Consider the following 27,687-nt stretch of genomic DNA (forward strand, 5'->3'; position numbering starts at 1 on the left):
AGGTCAGAAAATGGTCTCAGCAACACCGACCCTTTACCCAGACCGACACTCATATATTTACAAGTCAAAGTTTCAGTGATGTGTCATACTGGCCCGCTAAAACCCATGGATTTTAAATTTACAGTGAACTTAATACAGTATAATGTAGGCCTGTCGCTATTATCAACGGAGTTTGATATTTGGGGGGGGGGGGGGCAACTTTAATAAGTTGTATTTATTGGGGGGATGAATCCAAATGAAATATTATGGGCTATACACCCCTGGCCAGATTCCTACGCCACTGGGTAGTATGTTAACCCCGACTGACAGAATGTCTGTCTACAGTACATCGATGTCTTTGGGGGCTGAATCACGAAGTTCTGTTCGTGTTATTAGAATTATTTGTCAGCGTGCCACGCGCTATATCCTTTAATAGCCCCTTTTTTAGAAGATGTTGGGGGAAGAGGAGTATCTGTTATGCGCATTAAACGGATGATGTTTCCCAAATTAAAAAAATAAAAGTTTTAACAGCTAAAGGATCATCACACGTGAAATAGACCAGTCAGCTCATAGTATGTCCCGGGACCAGGCAGCATTAAGGGAAGGGGATAGAAACAATACGGCGGTTTGTGTGCACGCAGCTGGGCTGATCCCCAGGAGGGAGACTGGGATTGGGATGTGCCCTTTTTAAGCAACGATCAGTGACATGCACTTTCAAGCCCCCCGGACACCTGCAAGGCTGCGAAGGATGTGAGACTTTCCCCGGTGCAGTTTGCTGCGCGGCTCCAGCTCCAGCTGCCAAGACGCGTTTGCGGAAAACGAAAAGTCTGAAAAATGCGCATTGCTGCCAGCATCGCTTCCCGGACGATCGAGCTCAGCACCTGAACGACATTTAATATTTAGGAGGTCAGATGGGGAGGATACCCGATCCCCTTTTGTCCGCTGACTTGCCCGGCGGTCAACAGCTTCTCCTGCGCCGTGACTCAGCTTAGTGTACGCAGATGTTTGCAGCACCGCCTGAAATACACACGACACCACCTCATCAGAATCTGTCAAACGCATCTTATGTTAAAATGCCAACGGTATTGCATGTCGCCTGCATCTTTCTAGCAGTTCATACCGATAGACCCACGAAGAGGAATTAATTCCCCCCCCCCGTTTTTTCTTTCTTTCTTTTTTCTTTGGCAAGAAGAGTCCTGGATGCTTTTTGCGGGACTTGTACTCCAGGACTGTATTTGTCTTGTTCTCCATACAATCGCTGAACAACAGCTTCTTTCAGTGCTTGTTTTTAAAAAAGACTTTACACCTGTCAAGGCTTTTCAGTATTAATGAGGCGAGACCTGGGATGTGGTGCATTTATTTTTTCTTTTTTTAAACTTTCTTTTAGACACCGTTAGAAATGAGGCAAGCTCCCATTTTGGGGGAAATTTTATGCATGCGAGAAAACTAACACTGTCAGCGTAATTCGGAGCCGAACCTATTTCCGATTTGTAATCTGGGCAATTATGTAGGGCGGAAGAGGGGCGAAGAGATGGATGACAGCGTCGCACATGGCACCTCCGCCGGGAAGGATGGCGAGCGGAGCCCGGCTGGTGATTTGGATGAGGTGCAGATGCACCTTACCTGCTTGCCCGAGCGTTACATGAGGGCCAAATTCACCTTGTCAGCATATATTCTCTGCTGGACTGTACTGAAGTTATGCCAGGTAAGAGGGATGTTCGCGGTAACGAAACTACGCATCCTGCCCCCAGCCGTCGGCTGGAGTTCATCACCTCCATATAGTATCTTAATGTTGAAACCCGATAATCGGTTCTTTATGATGTTTACTCGTTATTATACGTCTTGTCCAAGGTTGCTCATAATCAGCTCTACCACCAACGACCAAGCGGCAAACTCTTTCCTCATACCGACAAGTAAACAGTTGACAATTATAATTGGTAATTATTTTGGATAATCAGTAATTACTTCTGATTACAATGGATGGGTGATGTGTTATGGATATGTACTAATGTGTATTTACATATACAGGGAACCTATCTGTTTATTAAGTGAATTGAAAGGTGGTTATCATACATTTTTGTTCACCTGTGTTTGTGTAGTCCTGTTGTCGGCAGGAGGCTATTATCTGTTGGGGGGGGTTGGTGAATTCTGAGGGGATGATAGACGCAACACAGGTCAGGATGTTTAAACTTAGTGTGCAGAGGAATTCATTTATGTCCAGAATGTGCCTGGATGAAATGTGTCAGAGCTGTTCACCCATCTAAGCCTGATGAGAACGCTCTGGTAACGGGGTACAGGCGGGTATGAGCTTAAAGCCGTGGTGGGGAGCACCTCAGCACTCACAGATGGCTTCAGTTTCTCAAAAAAAACACATCGAAGAATGGTGACTCGATAGGTAGCCCCGTGGCCCAACAGCCCAAAGACAGGAGCTTGGTTTGAGTGAACTGGTGACTCTAAAAGTGGCCTGTGATGGCCTGGCATCCCATCCACATTGTACTCTGTCTCGTACCATTTATCCCCAGTGATAATCTCCACACTTGCTGGGTAATTGGTTACGGAATAGTTAAAGTACATCTTGGCAAGATCTTGCATGCAAATTGAAAGTTTAAAAAGCTGTAAAGGGAATACAGCTGGCTTGCTTGTGATTACGGAGGCTACTACAGACTTTCCAAGAACGGCATTCGCTTTGCTACAAACGGGCATTATTTTATGATGGCAAAACAGGCAAGGATGTGGCTCTGTGACTCATGGCAAGCCGGGGAGCCCAGAGTCTCATTTAGCCTGGAGGCCTGAGGCTCCTTTGGGTCACCAAAAGGGACCCGGGTGTCATGGTTTACTCATGGGAGTGTACAGAATAAGAACCAGTCTTCAGCCGCAACTGCCACGGCCTTTTTTGCTTCTCGCCGGTGGCGTAAAAGATTAAAATGCCAGCGGAGATGTTGCGAGAGCGCCAAAAGGGTCCACATCTGCTCTAAAAATAGCAGCGTGATTTATATATAAATAAAAGTCCGGCCTCGTTATACTCGACACGGCTCCTGCCTCTCCATTTGTCCGTTTGGGTCTGTTGACAGCACCCGTTGCACGTCAGGGAGCCGCTCACCATGACTTATACCAGGATACGATCCGTCTGTGACATGCAGGGTTCCGGAAGTTTCCGCCATTACCCCTTGTAGGAAAATAAACATTCAGGAGGCATGGTGCCAGCCAGGGGCGTCGGAGGGCATCGAAGGGCCAAGAGAGGCCCAGCACTTTATACAGGCCCCAAAATATTAGTTTATGGGTCAGGTCAACTAAATGTCCTGAGCCACTTCCCACCCCGATGTCACATTCTGTCAGGGGGCCCAGATTTCCAAGTAGCGCCGCTGGTGACAACATACATATTCTAGTTATTTGTTTATGGAATCGTACGCTTTTTGGTTTCATCAAAGTATAAACAACTGTTTTTTTTATGCTAGAAGCAGGAAAATTTTACTTCTAGACGTACTGTAGTGAAGCAGGAGCATGTCGAGACATTTGTGTGGATATTTTAGTATAACTTGGCAAATTATGACCAGTTACGGCTATTTTCGTCATGGTCCAAAAAGAAGCTGACGTCAAAGCTGTCAGGTGACCAGAACTGTCTTCTCGACATTACCTGTATCTTGGGTAGGTCTGATCCGCTGCCATACTTGAACTGCTGTGGGGGAGGGGAGGGGAGGGGGGGGGGGGGGTTAATGCCCAAAGATATGCTCAGTGTCTGCCTTGTTATTCTGCGCCCCTGACAGCAGCAGCTCAGCGACCCCCTTTCACATGGCAGCATGACATTTTTACTTTTATTTTTATTTAGAAGCTTTTATCCAGAGCAACATTTTGAGAAAGTATGATCAGACAGTCCCAGTCCAACTGGGGGGTAAAGGCCTTGCTCATGGAACCAGTGGTGAAATCACTACCAAGCATGGGATTTGAACCTGCAACCTTCCGATCACAAGTTTAGCATCCTAACCTGCCGGAACTGCTGCGTCTGCCAGGGGATCTGGATCAGTTGGTGACATCACACAGCTGCAGGAGAGGTCAAAGGTGACCGTACCAAAACTTCTCTCCCCCCCGAGCTTTCGGCACACATCATCCTTGCCAAACACCCACGTTCGCCAACGGGAATGGCGGGAAATTGGCAGACAGACTGAGCGGTGGGAGTTTCCCCATAAAGCGTGCCAGTTCACACCAGCTTGTGAAGCAGTGTGATGTGGCATGTCAAATCACGTCAGACACGTGAACCGGTTTTCTTAAAAGTGAAAGACTTTCATAGTGTCAAATTACCCTGGAAACGTCTAGGTTTAGGGTCGCTCTTGCACGGAATACTTAAAATGTTCCAAAGTTTTAGAAACACCAGGTCGAGAAGTGTGTGTTTCCAATATGCATCCATGCTGCGTAATATGTTTTACGGAAAGGTAAGAGATATCAGGGTGAATCAGTGAGCCGCAAGGTGATTGCGATAAACAGACTGAACGATTTGCAACTAAGAAACGTGGGTGTGGTATTTCTCAGCTTGTCTGTAACAGTTTAAGGGATTTTTTAAAAATGCTTAATACTTGCTTTTATTGCCAGGATACTTTAAGGGTTGTGAAGTAGAGAAGAAAAATTGTAGCCAAGTTTGCTGATGTATTTACCCCCTTTTGGGAGGAAGGCAGCCTGTTCGCATATTTTGCAGTAGCATTACAATAAATTCCTTTGTTTTGCAACGGACCCTAACCCTGCTTAATACGCTGCCGTGTTTGTTTTGCAGAGACTGGGATGCTCACAAACCAGGGGTCAGGTAAGCTTTCTTGCTGACCTTACAGTCACTTTCTAATTTTTTTTTCCTGTTTTGTTTAATAATCCACAAACGTTTTGGTTCAGTAAGCGCTATCTCGCCTTTATATTAAAGAGCCAGTTTTATTTTCTTTTATCTGAATATGCAAAATGAGGGCGTAGGCCCGAAGCAGAAACAGAAAAGCAACAGTGATTATCCTCTCCGCCGACAAACACTCCCAGCTGAATCAACAGAAATATCGCCCAAACAAAGGCTGTGGGAATCCGCTCTCGAAAAAGAGATGTCCCCAGTTTGCAGCGTGTCGTCAGTGCCCGTTACCGGAAACAGAGGGCCGGAAATGGTGTTTGTACACAGAATGGTTCTTAGAGATGGTGATTAACGAGTTATACAGGTGTTCTGCGTTTTAGACTCTAGCAGCACATGTTTGTCTTCCATAACAGCAATTCCAGACCATCTATATAAGGAAATAGCAGAACAATTATTTTAAAACTATGAAATTACATAATTTGTATATTGTTTATGTCATCAATATACCCCAATATAGTGCCACATACAGTGGTAACTGCTGGTTAAAATTCAGATTAAATTGTTGCAGGTAAAAGCTGATATAGGTATATTCTGAATTCTGAATTATTGAATCAGTCATTACTTTATCCAAATGTATTCGTTTTTGCACTGCACATGATTGTGGGTAAAACAGAATGATACCGTACCTGAAAAGCCACCTTCAAGGTGTCTGTTGATGAAGGTGTCTTCTACAGCTTGAATGAGATGAGAACGTCTCCATTGGTGTTTCCGCGTGTCAGGGTCATGCGGGGAGTCTGGTTCTGCTTGGGTTCCGTTTGGTTTCGATGATGCCCCCGTCGTAGCGGAGCCACTTGTAGTAACATAGCGGAAAAGAATGCAAGTGGAATGTCTGATGTACCTCTTGTTGTTTTTGTTTGTCAAACTCGTGACCTGAAGCATGTTTGGCATCGAGGGCAGTATGTTTGAAATGCATCTCGGAGATCTCGACTTTAATGGTGCATTTGTTCTGTAAACCGTTTACTGTCGTTTTATTCTGACAATGTGGGGGAGGTTCCTAGCGGTAAAGCTCTTTAACAGCTCACTAGTGGTGATACGCCATGCTTGGGTCACAAAGGCTTCGCAAATTCTTCCCCTTAGTCAAGTATCTCCACAGCACACTGTCTCTGACCTTCGGCAGAGCAGGAACGTGCAATGTGGTGAGGGGGAGGACCTTGGCTTTGGGTGAAAGGCCCAACACGTCAAAGGAGACCTCAGGCAGGGCAAAAGCCTGCAATGGTCTCTGGGTAAACAATGCAGCCCCTTGTGATTGCCTTGGTTTGACCTCAAAGATCATGCTGCAAATCTGGGGTTAAATTCTTGGCCTGGAAACCAAGTGACAGAGAAAACGAGAAAAAACATGCTCCGTAAATCGCTTTTGTTTACGGCTGTCGATGCCAGGTGTCACTCAGTTTTCGGTGACGGGAAGGATAGCGTGGCAAAGTCAGGAAATGAGCCGCCGCCTTGTGACAGACGGCGTGTCCTGGTACTCAGCCACTGGTACCCAGTGGCCTTCTTTCACAAGATTCCTCCCGGCAACCAGAGCTCCAGGCTTGTCCAGACTGGCCGTCTGCCCGGTGACCTATCACACAGTCTGAAGTGGTAGAAGGTCGCTCGATCACAGAATGCCGGTCACGGGTCTGCCAGCGTCCAGGAAGCACTGGCCACGGAGTCTGTATTCGTATCGGTGGAAGTGTGGATCACTGAAAGGGAGGAGTCACTGCCCAGCAGGCCCCTCAAATGCTCTTCACGACTCCGTCATGCCACCCTACCCCCCACAGCTACTGAATCTTTTTCCTGGCATTTCATTGGCCGGGGAGGGTGCCCAGGAAAGCACTGTGGTGCCAGACCTATTCAGCTGCTCCACTGACTGATTCATATGCCCTACTTACCCTGTAGACAATTGCCTCTCAGGCTACCGCATGCGCATTGGCATTATTATTCATCTATTAAGCGCTTTTATTCAAAGTGGAATTCTTTTGTGTAAATCGAATGCTTCTATTAATAGGGCAGGATAAATTGAAGTGCTTTGCGGTACAACAGCAGAGGCTTTTCTGGGAAGGAAATATATAGTCTTTTTACTCTTTAAAGCTCCTTTACTTGTGTGCTTCTGACTCCTCTAGGGTTTTTTTTCAAGGCTTAGGGATTTAAAATCCTTCCCGTCTTGGTTAGTGGAGACCCCGGTCCCGGACATGGATCCACTGTCTCGTGGTGCAGTGGATTTTCAACACATGGTGAATGTGTTGGAATGGGTTGGAATGGGTTTTGTAGGCCCTGTACATGTCCCACCTGTCCGCGGTCTGGCTGGGGGGGCAATCAGCACCCTCTTTGCCTCACAAACACCTCCGGTTGAATGGGGATGAACCCTGGTTGCCCTACCTATCCTCGAGCTACGCTGGAGCTCATGCTTTCACCCCCAGAGGCTGTTTCTTCTCCTGATTGGTTTGTTCTGCCGCTCAGAGATTTTTCATTTCTGGACAGACTTGTTTTCTCCTGTTTTTTTTTTTTGCTCTGGGGATGGGCTTCTTCCCCGTCTTGTTTTTTTTTTTTTCTTCTTCCTCTCCTTTTCACGGACTGGAGCATGAGCATGGCACTTTCAGTTTGATGAGTAGTTTAAGTAATGTCGGGGTGCGGGATCCTCCACGCCGTACCGCAGAGCGGAATAGCGGCCACTGGGGTACCCGGGAGAGGCTGTGCAAGCGGACCCGTGCCACAGGTAAGGGGGCGAGGGGCACTATAGGTGGATGGCAGGTGGGCTCATGGCTGAAAGGTGGTGAGTTCAAAGACCAGTAAGGGAAATGAGCGTAGTTTATAACTCGAAATGTTGTCAGTTGTGTAAATTGCCGACCTTTTGAGTCAGTTGAAATAACAGTGCTTACTAGGCAACTAACAAAACTGAATATAAGAGGTAATCGTGTCTTGTGGAAAGGGGAGCGTTGATGTAATGGGGATTTTGTAGATGGGTCCTGTTTTTACTGGTACTGGTGTTCAAGAAAGGGCAGGTCTGCTCAGCCTCTGACATGTTTCAGATAGCATTATGACAGTGGTTCCATATCAGCCAAGCCCCGGTTCCTGGTGCTCCTTCTGTGCCGGCCTTTGTTAAATTAGTCCCCTGTGGTGTTATGTAGTTGTTTGTTGGAGTTGTTGTTTTCTTGCCTATGCTATGTTCTGTACGGCGTAAGCATGACCGGGCCAAACAGTTCAGGAGCCGATATGGAACGTCGCCATAACAGACCTGAGGACCGGCAGCCAAGCTCGGCTTGGGAACGAGGCTCCGTGCAGAGAAAGGCTCGCATTCCTGTTGCGAGACCTTCTTCACGCTGGCAGGGAAGAGTGCTTTCGGGATATTTCAGAGCTCTGTTGATATAAGAGTGTTTCTCCGGAATTCTCATGGACACAGACACTGCGAAACAATAAGAGCTGTCAATGGACCACTGCATCCCGTAACTGCGGCAGCTGGGTGCACAAGATGTGCGTGATCAAATGATAACCGTTTGAAAAGGCCTGCTAAGATATGTATCTCAGGGCCCTTCATGAAGAAAGAGAGAGAGAGAGACATAGAACAAAACCCAGGAAGACACCCTGGGATGTCTGCTTCTGTCCCATCTGTAGCTAGAGAACACTTGAGACATATTTTGAGATGTATGGAGACAGTATTCCATTAAACAGCAAGACCTCTGAACCAGACAGAGATAAAGTTTCCTCAAATATCGAACTGTTTATTCCGTTTATCAGGAGGGACTCATTTTGCAAATCAAGAGCAGACTTTGCAAGTACTGTCAGGATTTCAGACAGTCAATGTTGGCAAAATGAAAGACAACAGCTCATAAACCAGCCCTACGTAAAAGAAATAAGGTCAGAGAACATTCATGTGCAGTGAGTTTTCCTTGTGTTGTTATCATGAGAGTGGATCTGGATGGATCCTCAACTGGATAACTGTCCGGCCTGCTCTGGTGTGTCTGTGTGTTTGTGTGTGTTTGACAGCAGCAGTGATGTCTGTTACCTTTTTAATATCTTACCGTGTGCCTTTGACAGCGGTCATTTCAGTGAAACCGTGCAGTGAAGTCCAGCAGCAGTCATTTCAGTGAAACCGTGTAGTGAAGTCCTGCAGCAGTCATTTCAGTGAAACCGTGCAGTGAAGTCCTGCAGCAGTCATTTCAGTGAAACCGTGCAGTGAAGTCCTGTCCAGTCAGGCGGCCCAAATCTTCTGGACCGTCTGTTATTCCATGTTCTTCTGGAGACACAAAGGTCTCCAGGGCTCTGGCAGGAGGATCCAACCATCAGAAGCAGCTGTTGTCACACTTAAGCCCTTCGATGAGCTGAATGATGACAGAGCCGGGGGTTTAAAATGACAAACATAGCATGGAGTTGGGTGGGGATGCAGGGTTTGCCATTGGCCAGAGCCGTGAAAGACAGGACCGTTCGTGTGGCCCTTCTCTGCTTTGCTCACTTTCCTGCTTAACACAAGAACATGCCCCGGTATAGTTACAGTGTCCCACAAGGCCAAAGATTACGGTTTGGTGCTAGGGGCATGGGTATTTAGATTGAAGGATGATTCATGTTGCCTTTGTTGTCATAGTTTGACTGTTCCTGCTTTGTGCTGCCCTCGATGTAAGCGATATCATGGCGTCTCCTGTGTTTGTGCCCCTTCGCTCTATTCACTCGTCTCCTCTGCCTCTCTTTTGCAGTCCCCCTTTCTCTTCCTTTACCTCTCTTTCTGTTTTTCTCTCCCACGTCCTTCTGCACTGTACTGGCCAAACAGTCATCTAACCCTCCCAAGGGCAACCCACCACCGAGTCACAAGGGGGCCTGTTTTAGCCTGAGCTCAGAGAGGGGAGTGGGTTGCCACGACAACAGGGGAACCTTCCATACTCTTCGGTAGCCCATGCCCCTGTGACTCTGCATTCCTAGAACTTCGCGAACGTGTCAAACGCCTGTTGCCATGTGGCTCTGGTAGCGGGACAGCTACCATAACCCAATCCAGCATTACCTCAGCGGGGATCACGGCGGGGCTTGAGGACAGGCTTAGGGTTCAGCATGTCAACAGAATGAACAACAAAGAGCCTTCCCTCTAGGGTTATCTGTCTACTCATTTCAGTCACGGCTTCTGCACGCTCTAACTTAATCCAGTACAATTCAAACAGAGCTAAGTTCACCTGGCATGTGGCATGCAAGCTACACCGTGTCCCATCTGTACTATCTCTCTGTGTGAGTCCAGGCATTCTTGTCATCTTTTATGTAAAGCTTGTTGCACCCATCAAATCAGAAGCACATCCAGATCCATGTGACGTCCTTCAGCAGAGGTGACCGCGGCTCTTGCGGCGTGGTTCCCGCGGTGGCAGCCAGACCGCACAGCCATGAACCCGAGAGGATGACTCCTTGAGACCTCCGGTCTCTGTCGGCATCCTGGGAGAGCCTGGATGTTGGAGCATAGCTGCTGATTCAGGACATTCTTTTAGCTACACATGCTAAAAGCTATAGAGCAGTTTCTCCTCTATGGCTGCAGCCTTCTGCATCTCCCAGATCTTTCTCCTCAGAAGTCTCTCCCAATTCTCCAGTACAGGCTCAGTCCCGCCATAGCCCTCCCACATTCTTTCACTGTCTTATTTATGTTATTTTTATATAGCGGATGGTTTTACCCAAAGATACTTGCAACATGTCCAAAGTTACACTTTTAACTTTATGTTTAACAGAATAGTGACCTTATGTAGCTCAGGCTCATTATCTTGCTCAAGGGTAGAGCGGCGTTTGGGTGTTGACAGCTACCAGCTGCCGGATGCCAGACCAACTGGAACAAATTGTTCTCCGTCCGCGTGGGGCAGCCGCACACCCAACCCCCTTCTGTGATATTTGGCAGCCCCTTTGAGTTGAGCTTTAGCAATCCTGGCGCAAGGTACAGTAAAGCTTAATTATACCGACTGAATTGCCTGCTTTTCTCAACTCAATAGGGTTTACGTTTAGATGAGTAGCAACTCTGAATCCTGGGCAAAATCGTTATGAATTAGGAAGACATAAATTGTTCAAAATTGAACAGATTTGATTGGTCAAAAATAAATATTATTTTTTATTAATTTAAATCCACCTTACAACCACCTATCTAGTTTCAGCACTTTACAGGGGCCTTTGAATACATTAAATTATAAAATTATGCAATGTAAGGGGGGTGGGGGCCCCAAGGTGGCATTTGGTCAGGGGGCCCAGAATGTGTAGCTACAGGGTGGACCTAGAACCTATCCCAGCATGCGGTGGCAGTCCATCACACTGTAAGTAATTCAATGAGTAAAATTGCTATATGATATTTTCAACGTTAATTACATTCTGCACATTTAGCAGACGCTTCTGTCCAGAGTGACATACATGCTGTCAAGGAGTCAACTTGCCGTAAGTGCAGTTAAGCCGAGCGTCCAATGAATGCTCAGGTATGAGTTTAAGAATTTAAATTGATTATTTTCTAGTAATATTTATTTAAATTCTGTGAGGTTTCTGTGGGATTCTGTGACTGAGCGGATGATTAGAGATGGCTTTCAGGTGGAGACCTCGGGAGTGGGGTGATTCGGGGACGTCCAGGGCGAGTGGCAGCTGTGAAGGCACGTTTCGCTACGCACGCCCCTCTGATTCCAGTAATGTTCCGTCTGTAGCTCTCGGCGAAGCACCACGGCCAGATGAAAAGCAGCACGGCATCAGAAAGCAGAGATTCAGGGCTGCAGTCCAGCCATATGACTGATTCGCACCAGGAGATGTCTGCTAATAGATATTCTTAACCCCCAACCTCCCACCCCCTTTTTTTTTTGCTATTTGAATTCCGAGCGTCTTGCTTTTGGCTGACCTTGAGCGTGCGGGGGAGGGCCAGGATACTGGGAGGGGGGGCAAGCACAGAGTCCAAATGTGAACCGCATGCAGAGTGTGACGTGTAGCTCAACAGGTGTGAGGCCCAGATGGAGGTGCAAGGTGTGTCGCTGCACCCGTCCTCCTCGGCCGAGGCTGCCTGTCACTGTACCCCCTTCCAGCCCCCCAAGGCAACCGATCAGCAGCCCCCAAATGTAACCCCAGCGAACAAAAGCACGGCTATCCCCATGGTCGCTGAGGGCTCTGACGCCAGACCGAACGGCACCGCGGCCAAACAAAACTCCTCGCGGAGTTTGCTGGATAATAGCGTGAGCCTGTGCCAGTGATGTCTGGTTTCCCTCTGGCTTCTGTAGATGCTGTTGCTATGTGGCCTTGTCATGAAGGACCTGTGGTAGAGGTCAGTCAATGACATGCCTCTTACATGGTATCACAATACAGCACATTTATGTTAGTCTTTTGATCAGGACTGTCGAATAATTATTCATTGATATTTCCTGGAGCCATTTGGCTGCATGTTTTTTTGTTTCTCAGACCTGGTCACAGTAAGCTGGCGTGGAGGAATTTATCTCCTCGCATGTGCACCAGCAGATTATATGTTTTTTATTATTATTATTATTATTATTACTATTGAGACGGAGGTCTCCTGAATGCAGACGAAGGGAACTTGTGTTGTTTTGGGAGCCATTGTTTTTCAAGTAACGAGCTCCGCTCCACTAAGTCGCCACACCTCCACTAGATGAGCCATAATGGTCTGTTTTTGATGAGGGTCATGTGAAAAAAAAACTGTTTCCTGGTTAAAGAATCACCAGTCTCTCGTAATGTATGCAAGACCACACAAGTGTGATGAAGAGGGTGAATGAGGACCCTGCTGTTCTGTTTTTCTGCGATGTGGAGGCCTGAAATGCAGAATAAAGCCACAAGCCTCAAACCACACCATTGACACGGACCGGACATGGGCGTTCGGAGCTTCTGCTTTGCATGGATGCTGACTCCGATTTAATTGGGCATCCGTTAGCTAAATAACATTTATATGATCTTTGTTTTTCCGAAGAAAGAAATGGACGGAGATGGCATTTTTTACATAGATGGGCCTCCAAAGGATTTTCAAGCACCGAAATTGGATGAGGCTCAAGATCCTCATTTGTCATGCAAATGGGGAGCAAACACTTGATTATTCTCTGTTTGACGGAGTTACCGTGGAGACGGGAGGGCTTCAATCTCTCAGGACCCGGAGAATGGGTTTTCTCACACTGGGCTCTGTACAGACAGCCCCCCCCCCCACCCCATAGCCCATTCCTCACTCACCCTGAAAGGGGGGATCTCCATGGATAACATTCCTTTAAATGGTTACAGTCCACATCTATCAGAAGACCAGTTTCCACACTGGATAGTTTTACCCAGTACTTTCACAATCTACATTTAACCAGTGAACACATATTCTGGACATACGTCTTGAATTCCATCAGCTAAAACACCTAAAAATTTTAATACAGGAATGTGGTCAGTGCTGCTGCCTCACAGCACGAAGGTCCTGGGTTCGGTCGCGGGTTCGGTCGCGGGTTCGGTCGCGGGTTCGGTCCCGGCTCCGGTCCCGGCTCCTTTCTGTGTGCCGTTCACATGCCCTCCCCGTGTTCACGTGGGTTTTCGCCAGGGGCTTCAGCTTCCTCCCACGGTCCAAAAGTGTGCAGGGTAGATTGATTGGTGAGTCTAAATTGGCCCTGTATGAGTGTGCACACCCTGAGGTGTGTTGGCAGCTGCCCAGGGTTGGTTCCCACCTGCACCCATTGTTCCCAGGATAGGTTCCAGTCCCCCCCGCGACCCCAGGTGGGAGTAAGCGGTTTCAGAAAATAGATGGATAGATTCCTAGGCTACGATGGTGTTTGTTATGATATTTCAACTTTACCGTGGGTAAATGCTTTTTACTTTCACTACATTATTCGATAAATTGCGAGATATTTTACACTTTATTATAAAATAGTGTTTGTGTTAATGATTTTGCCCAACTGTAGGCTAATGTTAGTGTTCTGAGCATGTATAAGGTAGGCTAGGCTAGGCTATGATGTTTGTTGGGTTAAGTGTACTGTATTAAAATGCATTTTCACCTTACGATATTTTCGGCTTGCGATAGGTTTATCGGAGCGTAACCACAACGTAAGCGAGGAAGCGTCCATATTGTCCACTGTGTCATTGAATTTAATGGCCTGTAATTACATAGGGTTTCACCTGCATTCAGTGCACAGATTGGCTGTCAGTGTGTCTGCATAGGGTTACACGAGCGGGGTTCTCTGCCTGTAACATCATTATGGGTATTCACCTCTAAAACCTCTGAGAAAATGCATACAAGCCAGTTAGATTGAAACAAGCTCGACTGTTAGTTTTGATGGAGGCCACAGTTTAGGGATATTGGGAGCAATGAGAATTAGAGTGGAATTAATGAGGTTTGTGGTTCACTGTTAGTGAAATAATAATGTCACATCATGTGACCATGTAGCCAATCACAGGGCACGTGGGAGTGGTCTGTCAGTTCTTCAATAAAAGGACCAGATGGAAGAGACCAGTGACCCTTGAATGCAAGTATGCAGGCTAAGTGGCCATCATCGCTGTGCTCTGCTGTGTGTGAGAAGAGAATGTGAAGAGCAATGTTCACTGGACACAGTCCAGACTCAGTGTTAGCATGCAGCATGAGGGGCTCCCAGAATACTCTGTTTTCCCAGGCCTACATGGGCAATGTTATTGCACACATCTTGGTTCTGTTTGGTGATGTGCTGTTTTCTGAGTCCTGCCCTCAAACAAACCAAACAGCATCATGCGGATTTGATCACAGTAGGATGTCCATTCATTTATCCATTTATCTATTTCATCCTGGAGGCAATATCTGTTTGTTTTTCCGTAATGTCCATGTATTGTTTGGTTTCCTTTTTTTTTTGTGGACAGGTTCTCAGAAACATAACGCTCAGTGTGTCGTGTTGAACCTTGGAGGTGGTTAGATCACCCATGCTGGCATCTGAGCAGAATTCATACCAGCAGGGGCCTCTTTGCCCATAACAACAGCTGAAAATGATCAAAGAGATCGTGGGCAAGGTGGGTGGTGGGGGGGAGCAGGGAGGAGGGCGTGGGGGGGAGGGGGGCGGAGCCCTTGGGAGGAGGTCTTGTACTACTGTGGGGCTCTGGAGCTTTCTCACGCTCCGCATCCGACTGCTTGGGGGGCTCGTGTCGTTCCAAAGTATCCACTGTTCCGCCGGACCCCTCTCCGTGCTGTGGAGTCCAGGCAAACTCAACAACGCCATGCCTCTGAGAAATGGTTTGGGTTGGGGGGGCGGGCGGGCGGGGGGGGGCTAGAGGCAGGCCGGAACATTCGCGCAATTATGAGAAAAGATCAGCGGCAGCGGGATATATCACATAACAAGGTTCTCACAGATTATCTGGGTTTGTTGGCCTTTGGGGATGCGATTAGGTGCTCCAGTCTGGTCCTGAGGTGGACAGCATTTTTTGACCCATGTGAGAAGCGGCCCCATGTTCTCCCCATGTTCTCCCCACGTTCTCCCCGCGTTCTCCCCGCGTTCTCCCCGCGTGTTGCTTCTCGCCAAGGGCACAGCACGGGGGCACGTGAAACGCTGTCCTCACCTGCCACCGTCAGCATCCCTCCGGCCAAGAACTTGTGCGACCACAGAATGCCTTTGATGTGGGTGACTAGAGCTGGTCAGGTTTACACATTCTCCTGTTTACTTGGCTTAACCCGGCTGCCTGTGTAAACACAAATGTGTATTTGCTGTTGATTCGGATTACGCTCCCTTTCAGGTGGAGTGCTTTGTGAATGGCACACTGGAGTGACACCACCTAGGGTTCGCATGATCAATCCTCATCCCTGTGATTCCTGGAATCCCTACGACCTGATTCTGGAGCTTTTGTTTCCGGCTTTGTTTCACGTTATGCTGTAGAAGTAAATAGTACCTGGATAGAGAGGGAGAGCATTAAGTCAGACATCCTGCATCTCGCCCTGACAGCCGCGGAACATGTCAATCTGCTAAAACTTCGGCACTGCTCACCCCCCCCCCCCCCCCCCCCAGACAAGCTTCTACCACCCTAAAATCAATATATCTAAGATGGGATGCCTGTTAAGACTTGTTATGAAACCAATTTTCACAGTGACGATTGTGTACTGCTTGACTGAAATTATTTTGAAACGGTTGCAGTATACCTGAGAAAGACTAATTGCCTGGAATTTATGACTTTGTTCTTATATATTAATTGATAGAGTGTGAGTCAACGATCTGACCCGAATCGTCTGTCATTCCTTCTCGCCGCCGGTTTTGTGGGTGAGTCCGCTGGCAGCCGCTGAGGAATGTGCCCATTCGGCGAGGCGGCCGTGTCTCGACAGGCACTGCCGGTGGGGCGTGGTTCCGCGTCGGGCTTCCTGCAACGCGTCCTGTGCTATAGAACACACCGCATTCTGTGGTGCCTCACGGGCCACCCGGTTCGTTAAGGGACCGGCACCAGGCTGCCAAACCAGCAACTTAAAAGAAGAGCGAGGATGAACTTAAAGCTCATGTAGCTTTTCAAAGGCTTAGATTTTTTTTTTTTTGTTTTGAGTGAGGATTCAAAGTCTGATTATGGCTTAAAAAAACAAGCGCTCCTCTTGTAGGTCGGGACTTAATCTTACCTGTTTTTGCCAGAAAAAATAACCCAGTGTGTGCTGCCAAAACATAATTAAAATAGAATAAACCTAGAACGTTCTGCACCTAGAAGGATGCACACAGTTTTATATCAATTGTAACTGAACAGTAAACGTGTCCTTTCACCCGTGGCCAGCAGGGGTCCGCGGCTTCTCAGTACAGGTCAGATATTAGCAACAGACTGCTCCCCCCCCCGGCCCACCACCATCCAGTGCATAGGTCAAAGGTCAAAAGGGCAGAAATTACAAAAAAAACTCCAAGCTTAGTGACCGTAGCACATGGATCTGGGTTGTGGTTGCCCACAGTTACATCAGGATAATGACTCAATAGTGTGGAATATCTATGGTAGTTTATTCATGCATGACAGTATCTATGGTAGCCTACTGCTGTTCTGGCAGCTTCCGACATGGAGGAAATAAGCAAGTTCTTCTTATCTGTGTGCACAGGGGCTGTGTCTGTAGATGTCAGTTGTCAGTGTGGAACAAATGAGTGTGATGGGTCCAAGTGGGGCGGAGGCGACAGGGATCCGGCCACTGCGGTGATTGGCGGGAATCTGCCCGGGGGTCTGGCCGATGGCGAGAGGGTCGCGTCCCCCTGTCTCCGGTGACGGCGAGCTGTCGGTCAGGAAACCCACAGGCCCATCTTGAAGAGCTCTCGCCCAGAGGGGAAGCGGGAAGCGGTCCGAGAGTCTGCGGGCCGTTTATGCGCGGAGAGACCAGCCCCACTGTTCCCAGGCCACAATGGAAGCTGTCACGGCCCTTCGAGTGACGGGGAGGGAGGCTCGACTGCACCCCAGGGCGGAACTCTCTGGAAAAAAAAAATGGGCTGGCCTTATTTCCAGACTGACTGGAGTGCTGGCCGTGGGCCAGGGTTTTACCAGACTGGACGCAAACTGAGGAGCTCCCAGATAGTAAGTGTGGGGCTCATTATCGTCGCCGTAGGAACCAAAGAGGGAAGACACTGCCGGAGTGGACGCTGGAGGGGGGAGTGAATCGTCTGTTGTCCAAGGCGGTGGGAGATGGATGAAACTGGAGAGCTATGAATAGAACAGTGACTGCAGAACCTTTGTCCATTAGGCCGGCCTATCTCGGCTTTGTCATGCTTCTGATCCGGATGATACACTCCTCGCACGTTGCATAACATGTCTGGCAAGCTCCGACACTTCGGCGATCTCAAACTTCTGGACTGTCCATCCGTCTTCTGCGGCCCCCTACTCCACCACAGTGTCCCGCCAATCAGGGGCAGGTTTACAGATATCTGTGTCACTCACTTGCCACCATGATGCGCTGATCAATGGCTTCCTGGTTGTTTATCCTGCAGGGTTATTCGGGGTTACTGGGCTCACACCAAGTATTAGACGGTCTGGGAGGGTGGCTTAAATATCAGGAGTCACATGTAGTGAGAGGTAATGATAATGGCGTGCAGCCATAAGCAGCCAGGCAGGGAATACCTCCATGGGGGGGGGATGGGGGGGGTGGTGGTGTGATAGTTAGGGTTGACTACCAAAACATGTACATTCTTATACGATTGGTATGCATGAGCCCATACTGCAATGCTGCCTCATTTCGGTGCTTGTCAAATGACAGCTGTCGATTGAAATATTTGCCCTCTGGTGCGAAGGAAATGGAAGCATCACTGCACCTCACGTGTGGTCACATCCTCCGATGTCAGCAGACACCTCACATAGGCAACAGGCAAAAGCTAAACACAATTAATAAGCCTAAATCTAAATGGTCTAATGTGTATTTCAGTCTAAAGGATTCTGACACCAGGACGTTGTTTTGTAAATCTAAGTACTTTGGATTAATTTATATGTATATATTTAAGGTGTTAAGTTATTTAGTGTTAAATTATAGTAGTTGTCATGGGTTAGGTTTTATTTATTGCATGAATTTAAGTGTATTGTATTTATATTCGTAGATTTAAGGCGCAAAGTTAATACAGTATAGGCTTATTGTTCAAATTTGCTTTAGAAATAAAAAAAGCCATTTTTTCTTGTTGTCAACCTAAGTTTAGTGCTTTTTTTAAGTTACCAATTCAGGCACCGTATTAAAATAATGAATTAATGGTTTTAGCACTGGTACCAGATAAGAACCCAGACGATACCCAAACCCAGTGACGGCAAAAGCTGTAGATCATTTTTCTTTAGTATGTTTGGATTTTGCCATATTTCGGGGTTGAGGGGCTGTTTGCACAAATGGTAAATTAAAAAATCCTTTAATTTGATTTCAAATTCTGTGAACTGGTCGCACAATGCTTTAACATATTTCTTTCGATCCAGTTTTTATTTTACTGATAAAGTAGAACGAGCATGAAAATGTCTCTTATCTTAGCCTGTGTCTGCAAGGGCACCGACTCCAACATCATGTGAGAAAATCAGCTCAGCCGTGACAGTTGTGTCACTTCTTATATATTCTGTAGCTCTCCGGTGATCCCGAGTATTCTTCTCATGGCCTGGCAAGTAGAAGAACATTACACAGGACTGACAGAGCTCTGAATTTTTGCATGATACTGTTGATCTTTTACACCTCAGACTCCAGCAAGGCACCAATGAAAAGCTTTGTATTACATAGGCTGATTGGATTTCAGTAACTGCACTACCATGTTCCCACAGTAGAGGGCAGCAGCATTTTCACTTCAAACTTTATGGTCATTTCAAAATAGGAGGCCATTCAATGAAACAAAATACCATTTGTTTGGGACTTTAAAACGGCTTTACACATAAGACAACATGTACATACAAGACAATAATGTATACATAACTGTGCTGTACAAAACAGTGCAACTTCCAACCACAGTTGAAAATAGTTGTAAACAACTCTAAATAACCTCACTCAGAATACTGTAGTCAGTAATATTATTAATAGTATCACTAAAATTACAGTTCATGAATCAAAACAAGATTTTGTTATTTTCTCAATCAATTAAATTTTTAATATTCTGTTGGTGGTCAAACTCTTTATTCTTTATATTCTTCATATATATTGCTACATGAAGCTTTGAACATCACTTCAGTTTGCCCTGACGTGTTTCTGCACATCCTTCTAAGCTGTATCTGGAGTAGGCTGAACCGGAGCAGAACCCCAGAATGCTGAAGGGTGTGGTCATCAGTAAACAGAGAGGGCTGGGATTAGGGGCGGGATTAGGGGTGGGATTAGGGGCGGAGTTGTGGTAGATTGGGGCGGGGTTGTGGTGGATTGGGGCGGGGTTAGGATTAGGGGCGGGGTTAGGGGTGGGATTAGGGGCGGGGTTGTGGTGGATTGGGGCGGGGTTAGGGGTGGGGTTAGGGGCAGGACTTGCATCTTCATCTGGGGTCGGAGCACGAAGGGGCCCACTGCTCTTGTACCCCTTTCTGATCCCTCACAGAACCCCCCTGGGTTTGCTACGAGTTTGTCCGTTTTCCCGCCCCACCCCCTTCGTCTCCTTGGCCCCCATTAGCATGTAGCACGTGGTGGGTGGGGAGGGGGGGTGTAATTATTAATGACTAAATGGCTAAGGAGTCAGGCCCCGGCAGCGAAATCCCCGTCCGCCTGTGCAGACCAGCGCAGCCCTGCTCAGCCAAGTCCTCATTGTTATGCAACACCTCAGCCTGAGCCTCTGGCATGGCTCTCCCCCCCCCTCTCTCTCTCTCTCTCCCTCCCTCGCTCTCGTCGTGCTCTTGCTCTTCTCTGAGACAGTCAGAAACAGCAACAAGTGAGTGTCTTGCCGGCAGCCTGTCAGAGTGGAGCCAGCGCGGGCTGCGCACGAGGGGCCTCTCCGCTCCCCCTCTCCCTCGCTCGCTCTCTCCCTCTCCACATCGCCCTCGAAATGTTCAGCGTAATGTGCTTTCTCCGCAGATTCTTCAAGGTAAGGGCCTTCCTCATCCTCTCTCTCCCTAGGATGAATGCTCTTTGTTTTTTCCAAACTTCTCCTCTCTGCCCCAAACCCAACTGAGAGTTTGTGAAAAGTGCCGGGAATCTGCAAAGAGAGGCTCTTCCTTTTGTTCTACTCTCTCTACATATGTGTAGAGTTTGGTCAAGCCTTGTCCAGCTGGGGGTCTTTTTCGGGTGTTGAAAGCGTGGTCATATTTGCATGGGAATGGCGGCTTGTCTTTCATTGGGAACCAGATGACACAGTCACTGTCCCCTGTGTTTGGTCGGAGTCTTTGCTTCTTCGCTCGGGGTCTTGTGATTCTTCTTCGGCTGGGAGCTTGTGATTACCTCCCAGCACCCCCCACCCACAACAGCGCCGGGGGCCGCACTGGGGATGGCGTGCCACCCCTGGTGACACCCCCATTCTCATGCTCCTGCCCCCCATCCCTGCTCCCCCTTCCTGGGCCTTGCATGCCAGTGCCACTTTCTGCATTGCCATGGCGATCGGTGAAGACCCATCTGCTCTTGAGCAGTGAGGGTAACTTCAGAGTAGCGCACTGGTATCCATGAGAATTAGTTAAGTGAGAAAGCCTTTCCCTTTTTCTAGCCAAAAAGGTATTTGCAGTCACTTGCTAAGGTTGTTCATTAAGAGATCCAGTTACGGTAGATGAGAGTTTCAGTGAGTGGGCTGCACCAGGATGGGATATGAGCTAACAGCTTACCGCATGTCCTCAAACGTCTATCCCTACTCAGGCTGCCAGGTACCCGATGTGCGTCATCTGACGTTTAGAAGTTTGTTCTTTAGCAATCTGCTTTAGATAAGCCAACGGATTCACATTTGTAGCCAGTGCCAGGTTCTGCAAACATAATCCGTGCTTTAGGTTTGTTGTTTCTCTGGTTGATTTCCCCCTCCCCCCCCCTCCCCCCGGATCCTGCTAATTTTTGGGAAACTTGCTCTAAGGCAGGGACAGGAGTGGAACGCATCTGTATGCATGAATACAGGCTGGCCGCAAGCTACACTGCAACTCCTGTTCAAGGCGTTCTTTCACTACCTAAATAAGTAAATCTTAGTGGTTGATGATGACTAGCTTGAGCAAATCGCCTGCAGGGTTGATCAGATGATGGGCCGTGCCTTCTTCGTCAAGGTCTTCAGGACTGCCGGGCCCTGCGCTCATGCATCAGCATAGCAACATTATCCATTAATGCAACAGGCTCTTCCACTCCCAGCTCGGAGCATCACCTGTTAGGTCCTCATACTGTACGTCCAGGATCCTGGGGAGCAGGTGGGAGTCGCTTGACATGTGACTGTCAGGTAACCACGGGTGTGGAGACAAGCCTAGTGGAGATTTAGTGAGTTTTGTAGCCAGCTCATCCAGAGAGATGGGCTAGAATTACAGTTCTGCACATTTGCGCTGCTGGATAGGATAATATATAGTTAAATTGTTCTTATTAAGTGTACAAAAGCAGTTACGTGTCTTGGAATGCAGGCTCTTAGTCATCTTGTTAATAGTCCAGTTCGTGAGTCATTATACCTCTTGTAGTCTCTCGTTGCCCTCTGGCCTGGAAAAGGAGTTTTCAGGATCCAGGAGTCCCTAGGCTTTGAAAAACAATTATGTTACTGTCGAGATGAAGGCGTCCTTTCCTACCCTGAAGCATCCTTCCCTGGAAATCCATATGTCCATTAGTTGGTCTTCCATAACTGCATATCTAGTTCAAGTTTGAGGGAGGCTGCAGCCTATCCCAGGATCAGGACACGAGGAAGGGAACACCTTGGAACGTTCCAGAACGTTGCAGGGCATGTACTCACCAGCATTCCACTAACATTGTTACCCCAATTGTTATTAGCAGCTAAAGTTCTTCTCAGCTGCAGTGCAACAGTGCTTCGGTCCTGGGGGGGGTGGGTCGGTTTCTTGAGTTTCATTAATTTGTAGGTTTGGTGCATTTCTTTTAGGATGGAAGAGCATTTGAGCAGGTTTAACTGCCATCATCACCTTTAGATTGCTTTTGTGGTCGAGTGTCTCATGCCGGCTCCTTTTTCAGATTCTCGCCCTAATGCTCGCTCCAACCCTCTGCTAAGCAGTGTTCTCCAAAATGACCTTCTCCCCATCATACCTTCACCAGCACAACATGAGGAACATGAGGGCCCACACACAGCCGGAGAGCGGCGTAGCCCTACGAACTGGAATGGGTCCAGGAAGCACTTAGATGGTTCCCTTGTTTGTTCCCAAACACGCTTTTCTGCACGGTTCTCAAACTGGCCCCTCGCCAAGATCCAGCATGGTGTGGAGGAGTGTTTGTTTTGGGTCTCTTTGTCCTTACCTGCCATCGTAACATTATGTTAGTGATGCCTGTACATTCCTGGCCAGGATGAGTGTGTGTGTGTGTGGGGGTTATATATATATTACATTGTGGGGACTGTTAGCTTGACATTGTGGGGACCATTTTTTCAGTCCCTACAAGGGGAAACAGAATTTCATAAAAAATCTGTGCAATCAATAAACTAAAAATGCCAAAAATCCTGTATTTTGTTTGGTTACTTATGGCTAAGATTAGGGTTGCGTATGGGTTAAGGTTGTCATTGTTGGGATGACAGAAATGAATGGACGGTCCCCAGAAAGATATGTGTGTGTGTGGGAGGGAGGGAGCCGAAGACACAATGGACGCCGTCCCTGCCACACCTTTGCGGGTTGCATGACACATGGGGTGGAGAAGGCGGGTCTTCACTTGCCGTGCTGAAAATCCAGATGTGTCATGTGTGCAGCTGCCGGTGGAGCAGGTGAATGGAATTGTTTGGAGAGTGGGTGTCTACAGGGGTGAGGATTATGCTGAAGTGTTTGTGTGACCTGTCTCGCATGCCACATGTGTGTGGGTGTGCATGTATACCAGGAACTGTCTATACCAGGGGTATCGGCATCCAGACTGTGTGATGGAAGCATCATCACCAGCCTTGCTCACCAATTTTAATGCCAGGAGCCCCCTCCCCCAGCATCAGAGGCAGTGAACCTTGACTTTGTGTTGCTGACGTAATTTAGACCTTGGGATACAATACTGTACTTTACTACCCCAGTCCTATACCCTTATTTTGAGGGAAGAGTCTAAGGCTTCCCATGGAAGGGCCAATCGGGTGTGGCCATGACTGTGGGGAAGGGGAATTCAGGCATGTGGCAGGGCTCGCCCCAGCAGCTGCTGGGGGGGGGGGGGGGGCAATAACAAGTGTGCTGGGGGTTGGGGGAAGACAGCGACACATGACAGCTTCTCCAGGGGCTGTGGATAGATGCATCACCCCCTTATTCATTAAAGCATGACAGACCAGTGCTTTTGTTTACCAGAAAAATGGAGGATATCTGGCCATCCTATCTAGTCAGGTGATACACAGCACACTGAACCTTCACAGCCCTTTAGCTCCTCCCATATTCTGCCCATTTCTGTTGCCACGGTCACAGAAGAGCACGCATTCTCATTCACTGGTGATTTATAATTCTTTCCCTACCCTAGGGAGGGCGGAGAGGAATTCAATTGTCTTTATTTGGCAAGGCTGAGCTTTAGATTAAGTAAATTAAGGGGAGCCCCTAAACCCCGCAATGTGTACGGGTTCACTGCATTTACTCTGGGCGGCACGGTACCTCATTGGGTAGTGACGGTGCCTCATACCTTGAGGATTCCTCATTCCTTTTTATTTGCACGAGTACAGACACTGGAATACATGTCTTTGCCTTTTCCATCTTGCCCTCCGTAGCTTGGAGGTCACAGTACAGGGTTTGCCAATGTGGAGTTGGGAGTTAAGCGCCTTGCTCAAGGGCTCACAGACATGTGACTGTTCTGCTCAGGCAGGGAGTGAGACCAGCAATCTTCCAGTCAAAGACAAAGAGATTTGGCTCACTGAGCCGCTCACCGCTAACCACTCGCAGGGGGTTTGTTAGGATAATTGGCATCTTTAAATTGCCCTTAAAGGGTTTGTGCATCTACATTCCCTGTGATGGCCTGTCTAGGCTTTACACCAACGTTGTGCCCTACTGGGATAGATTTCAGGTTCTTACCTGATCCTACTCTAAAAGAGTAGTTGGGAGATAGATGTATTAACTCATTAAGTACTCCAATACTGAGCCACTTCTTTTCAGTTTCCCATTTGTTGGTTAAACTGAAGGTCAGCCCAGTGCTTGAGGCGCGGGATTCCCACAAGAACAAAAACGTTGCCAGTTCAGACGGAGGTTGAGGGAGGAGCTCGGTAATTGCATCTAACCGAACTTGAATTTCCTCGCCGAGGTATCCGGTGTAAGTGACAAGCCGGTGAAAGTTTTAAGGCTGTGAGCGACTCGAAGATTCCAGGTAAGCCATTGAAGGTTATAATATGGCAGCATAAAAGTCATTTGGTGTTGGAGCTCACTGTGCCTTGTCTGCATCTAGCGTGGTAGATGGGGGGAACAGATAAGCTTGGGTGCATCCTGTACTGACTGCTCTTTCTAGGAACACCGCTTTAGGGCTTGGATAATGAACTCAGGGGGGAATCACTGCATCCACTGTTTCCCACAAAGATATCTGCTGACGTGGTGAAAGGCAGAGCTTGTCCCTAGGTTGCTCTTGTTTGCAGGCTGTTGTGTCTGTTGCGCGTGTTCAACAGGAGTGTGAATAGCTTGCTGCTGGCTCATGGTGGAGATCCTCACTTTTCACTCACCCCCCCCGTAATAAATGGTATCCCATTGGAGGGGGGGGGGGGGCGGCAGATAACTCACCACGGTTTTGGAGTGGGGCGTGTGAGAAGGCTCTGCTCCCATGGGAAGATGGGCAAGCTCATTGGTGGATCACTTAATATGGACGGTACTTGATTACATAATTGGTGCCAGATGTGAAGGTCTCCGGGAGGAGTCTGTTGTTATAAGAAAGATACAGGGCATGTTTAGACAAGAAGCTAAGATGCATCTCTCTGCTTCAACCGTCTACTCAACTGTCTTCCCTGTACTAGAAGAGCATCATGAAATATGTGCGGTGGCTTTGGCAATCAATGTGGACACTATGACAAAGGGACTAGGCAGGAGGCAACAGATTTGTTAGAAATATTTCCATCTTAAGGGATCTCTTGGGATGGGGCAGGGTTGTGCCAGAGCAACACATGTAAACACAAAGTCTAGTATCTGGGATGACAAAAACAAAATAGGAAAGTAAACAAATGCTGAACAGGCAATGAAATGCACGGGTGGAGATCTGTGGTATTAGCTTTGGTCTCTGGGTTACTGGAGTGGCGATTTATAAAACAGATCACACCAATATAAGCATTATTCAGAGCATGAGGGCAGGTGTTTCACAGATATACAGGTGCTCTCTGGTGACTGCTGAACTTACCCAGAGGTTCCCCTTCTGCTTCTGGCTGGTTAGGTCTCAGCTGGCCACAGCTGACCCTTTCTCGTGCAATTCGTCAGACATTAGACGGCCTTCTTCGCTGAGTCTGTGCTGAAGATTACCACTCGGAATGCGGGCGTGTGCAAAGCCTGTGATGTAAACAGCTAATGGCGAATGTTTGGGAACTTTACTATTCCAGTTATCTGATTCCGCCAAAAATAAGAAGCCATTTTCTCCCCTGGGCCTTATACAAAACATGTCGGCTAGTTATTCTGGAATCGTGAAGATAATAGATGGAGGTCCTGCCGGCTCCTAGCTGTTGTTATTTTTATTGAGAGCTCTGTGAGGGCTCAGTGTTTGATCCTATCCATGGGCTGACTGGCGGCTTCGCTGTGACAAAGGGCCGTCTTTATGTCCGAGCCATGTAACTTTTGTTGGCGCCTTTGGGCAGCGTAACGGATCATCTGAATGGAATGGTCGACTCACTGAGTTCCCGGTGGGAATTGCAGCTATGGGATGTCACCACGGGGATGACACATCACCTCATTGTCTTTGTGCCTCCTTATATCTGTTGGTAACTCTACAATGTGTGAATCCGTGTTTGAGTGCGTGTACATGTACATACATGGGAGAGGCTGTGTGCGGCATGTGCAGCTGTAGGTGGCCTTCCGTGTTGAAGAAGCACAGCATTCAGCGAATGCGCAGAATGCAGATTTGTCGCTAAGTTGAAGAGCTTGTTCTTGATGTTCTTCCACTTAACACAACTTCCGCTTAATCACTCAAAAAACACCTTTACTATCCATTGCCTGTACGTGTGTGGATGTGCAGAGCTGTGCAGAATCTGCTTTATTTCGGGTTTTCCAGTCCACTGCACAAGAACAAGTGTGGCACTTCTTTGAACTTGCTTGAGGTCATTGTAGACACCCAGTGGAAAACATTAACAGAGGGAGACAATTAGGAAGAAACCTCCCCTGTGTAGGACAACGTGACCACTGAGGTCCCTCCTTTTGTTTTCAGCAGAAGAAAGTGACAATATGAAAACCACTGACAATTTGTAGGGCACACATTTTGTTTTCTATATTTTCCATCTATTTCCAAGATGATATAATTGTTTCTTCTCAGAAAGTTAAGCTTTTAAAAACCCAAACAATCAGTTTTTGTCCCAGTGCGTGTAATACAGTGCCTTCAAATACTTATAAAATGATTATTATAAACAAAATTAGCTTCCATTCAACATGCCCAGCAACCGTGTGGAGTCAATGATCTTAACTTTGAGAAGCGTGGCTCTCGTTGATCTTACCCCTTCAGGTTCAGTGGGTCCTACCTGCACTGTGTGTGGCATTCGCATGTACTCCCTGTGTCATGCAGAGTTCCTGTCCCAGTCTGAAAACATGCAGGCTAACTAACATCTCTAAGTACTCAGGGTGCATAGGCGTGGGTTTGTGCCTTTTGATGAACTGACTTCCCATCTAGGGTCCCCCAATCTTGTGCTGTATGGGATCCTCCAGGGAGGATAAGCAGCTGGTAGATGCATTGATGGCTTTGAGAAGCCTCAGTAGGCTACATGAATACTTAGCTTTAGCTTCTTTGGCATGACCAGATACTTGTTCTCCTATTAAAGTTTTGGAGTTGTTGAAAGTTGACCCCACACAGGTCACATCTGCTCATTTGGAGTTACTAGGCTTTTATAATGGGGTTAGACATTCTCCATACGATATACTGAGGTGCCAGAACAGCTGTTGAAAGTTGCGTCAAGAGTCAATGTACTTTATTTACCGTTTGGACCTTGCATGCTGGGATGAGTATTGATTTTCATGATCTTGTTTGGAACAGGGCCGTGTGTTTTAAATCAGTTGTGCATGTGTCTGCTGGTTCTAGCACTATATTTACTTTGCTTGTGCCACGTTGGTCCTAAGTGCATCCCTGTCTGAAAAGTGTGGAAGTAGGAGTGGATCTGAAGCCAAGACAGATGAACTCTGGGGCAGTGTATGTTAGCATAGCGATGTCAGCCTTTGGCCCCGCATCCCAACACAGTCCTCTGACCCTCACCGTTGCGACAGTCCGCTCTGCCTTGTGTTTTCGTTTTCCCCCCTTCACCGTGCTGGAAGACTTCCCTCGAGGGATGAGCTCATGCAGACAACTCCAGAACTAG

At 47.7% G+C, this 27,687-nt stretch overlaps 1 protein-coding gene across 7 annotated transcripts in view; it reads left to right on the forward strand.

Annotated features, from left to right (window-relative positions):
• Positions 1 to 536: 536 nt before the first annotated feature.
• The window catches only part of arhgef4 (Rho guanine nucleotide exchange factor (GEF) 4), a 70,629-nt gene continuing 43,478 nt past the window's right edge, over positions 537 to 27,687 (forward strand). For 2 of the 7 annotated variants that reach the window (XM_072704318.1, XM_023822298.2), the window contains exons 1-2: positions 537 to 1,684; positions 4,742 to 4,771. In XM_072704318.1, the coding sequence (XP_072560419.1) occupies positions 1,511 to 1,684; positions 4,742 to 4,771 (204 nt within the window). In that variant the 5' untranslated portion in view covers positions 537 to 1,510. Of the gene's footprint in view, positions 1,685 to 4,741; positions 4,772 to 7,393; positions 7,548 to 20,015; positions 20,197 to 27,687 lie in introns of those variants that run through there. The other 5 variants (XM_023822294.2, XM_023822296.2, XM_023822295.2 and 2 more) reach the window with 4 other exon arrangements.

Source organism: Paramormyrops kingsleyae, chromosome 21 (genome assembly GCF_048594095.1).
Source record: "Paramormyrops kingsleyae isolate MSU_618 chromosome 21, PKINGS_0.4, whole genome shotgun sequence".
NCBI classification, from domain to species: domain Eukaryota; kingdom Metazoa; phylum Chordata; class Actinopteri; order Osteoglossiformes; family Mormyridae; genus Paramormyrops; species Paramormyrops kingsleyae.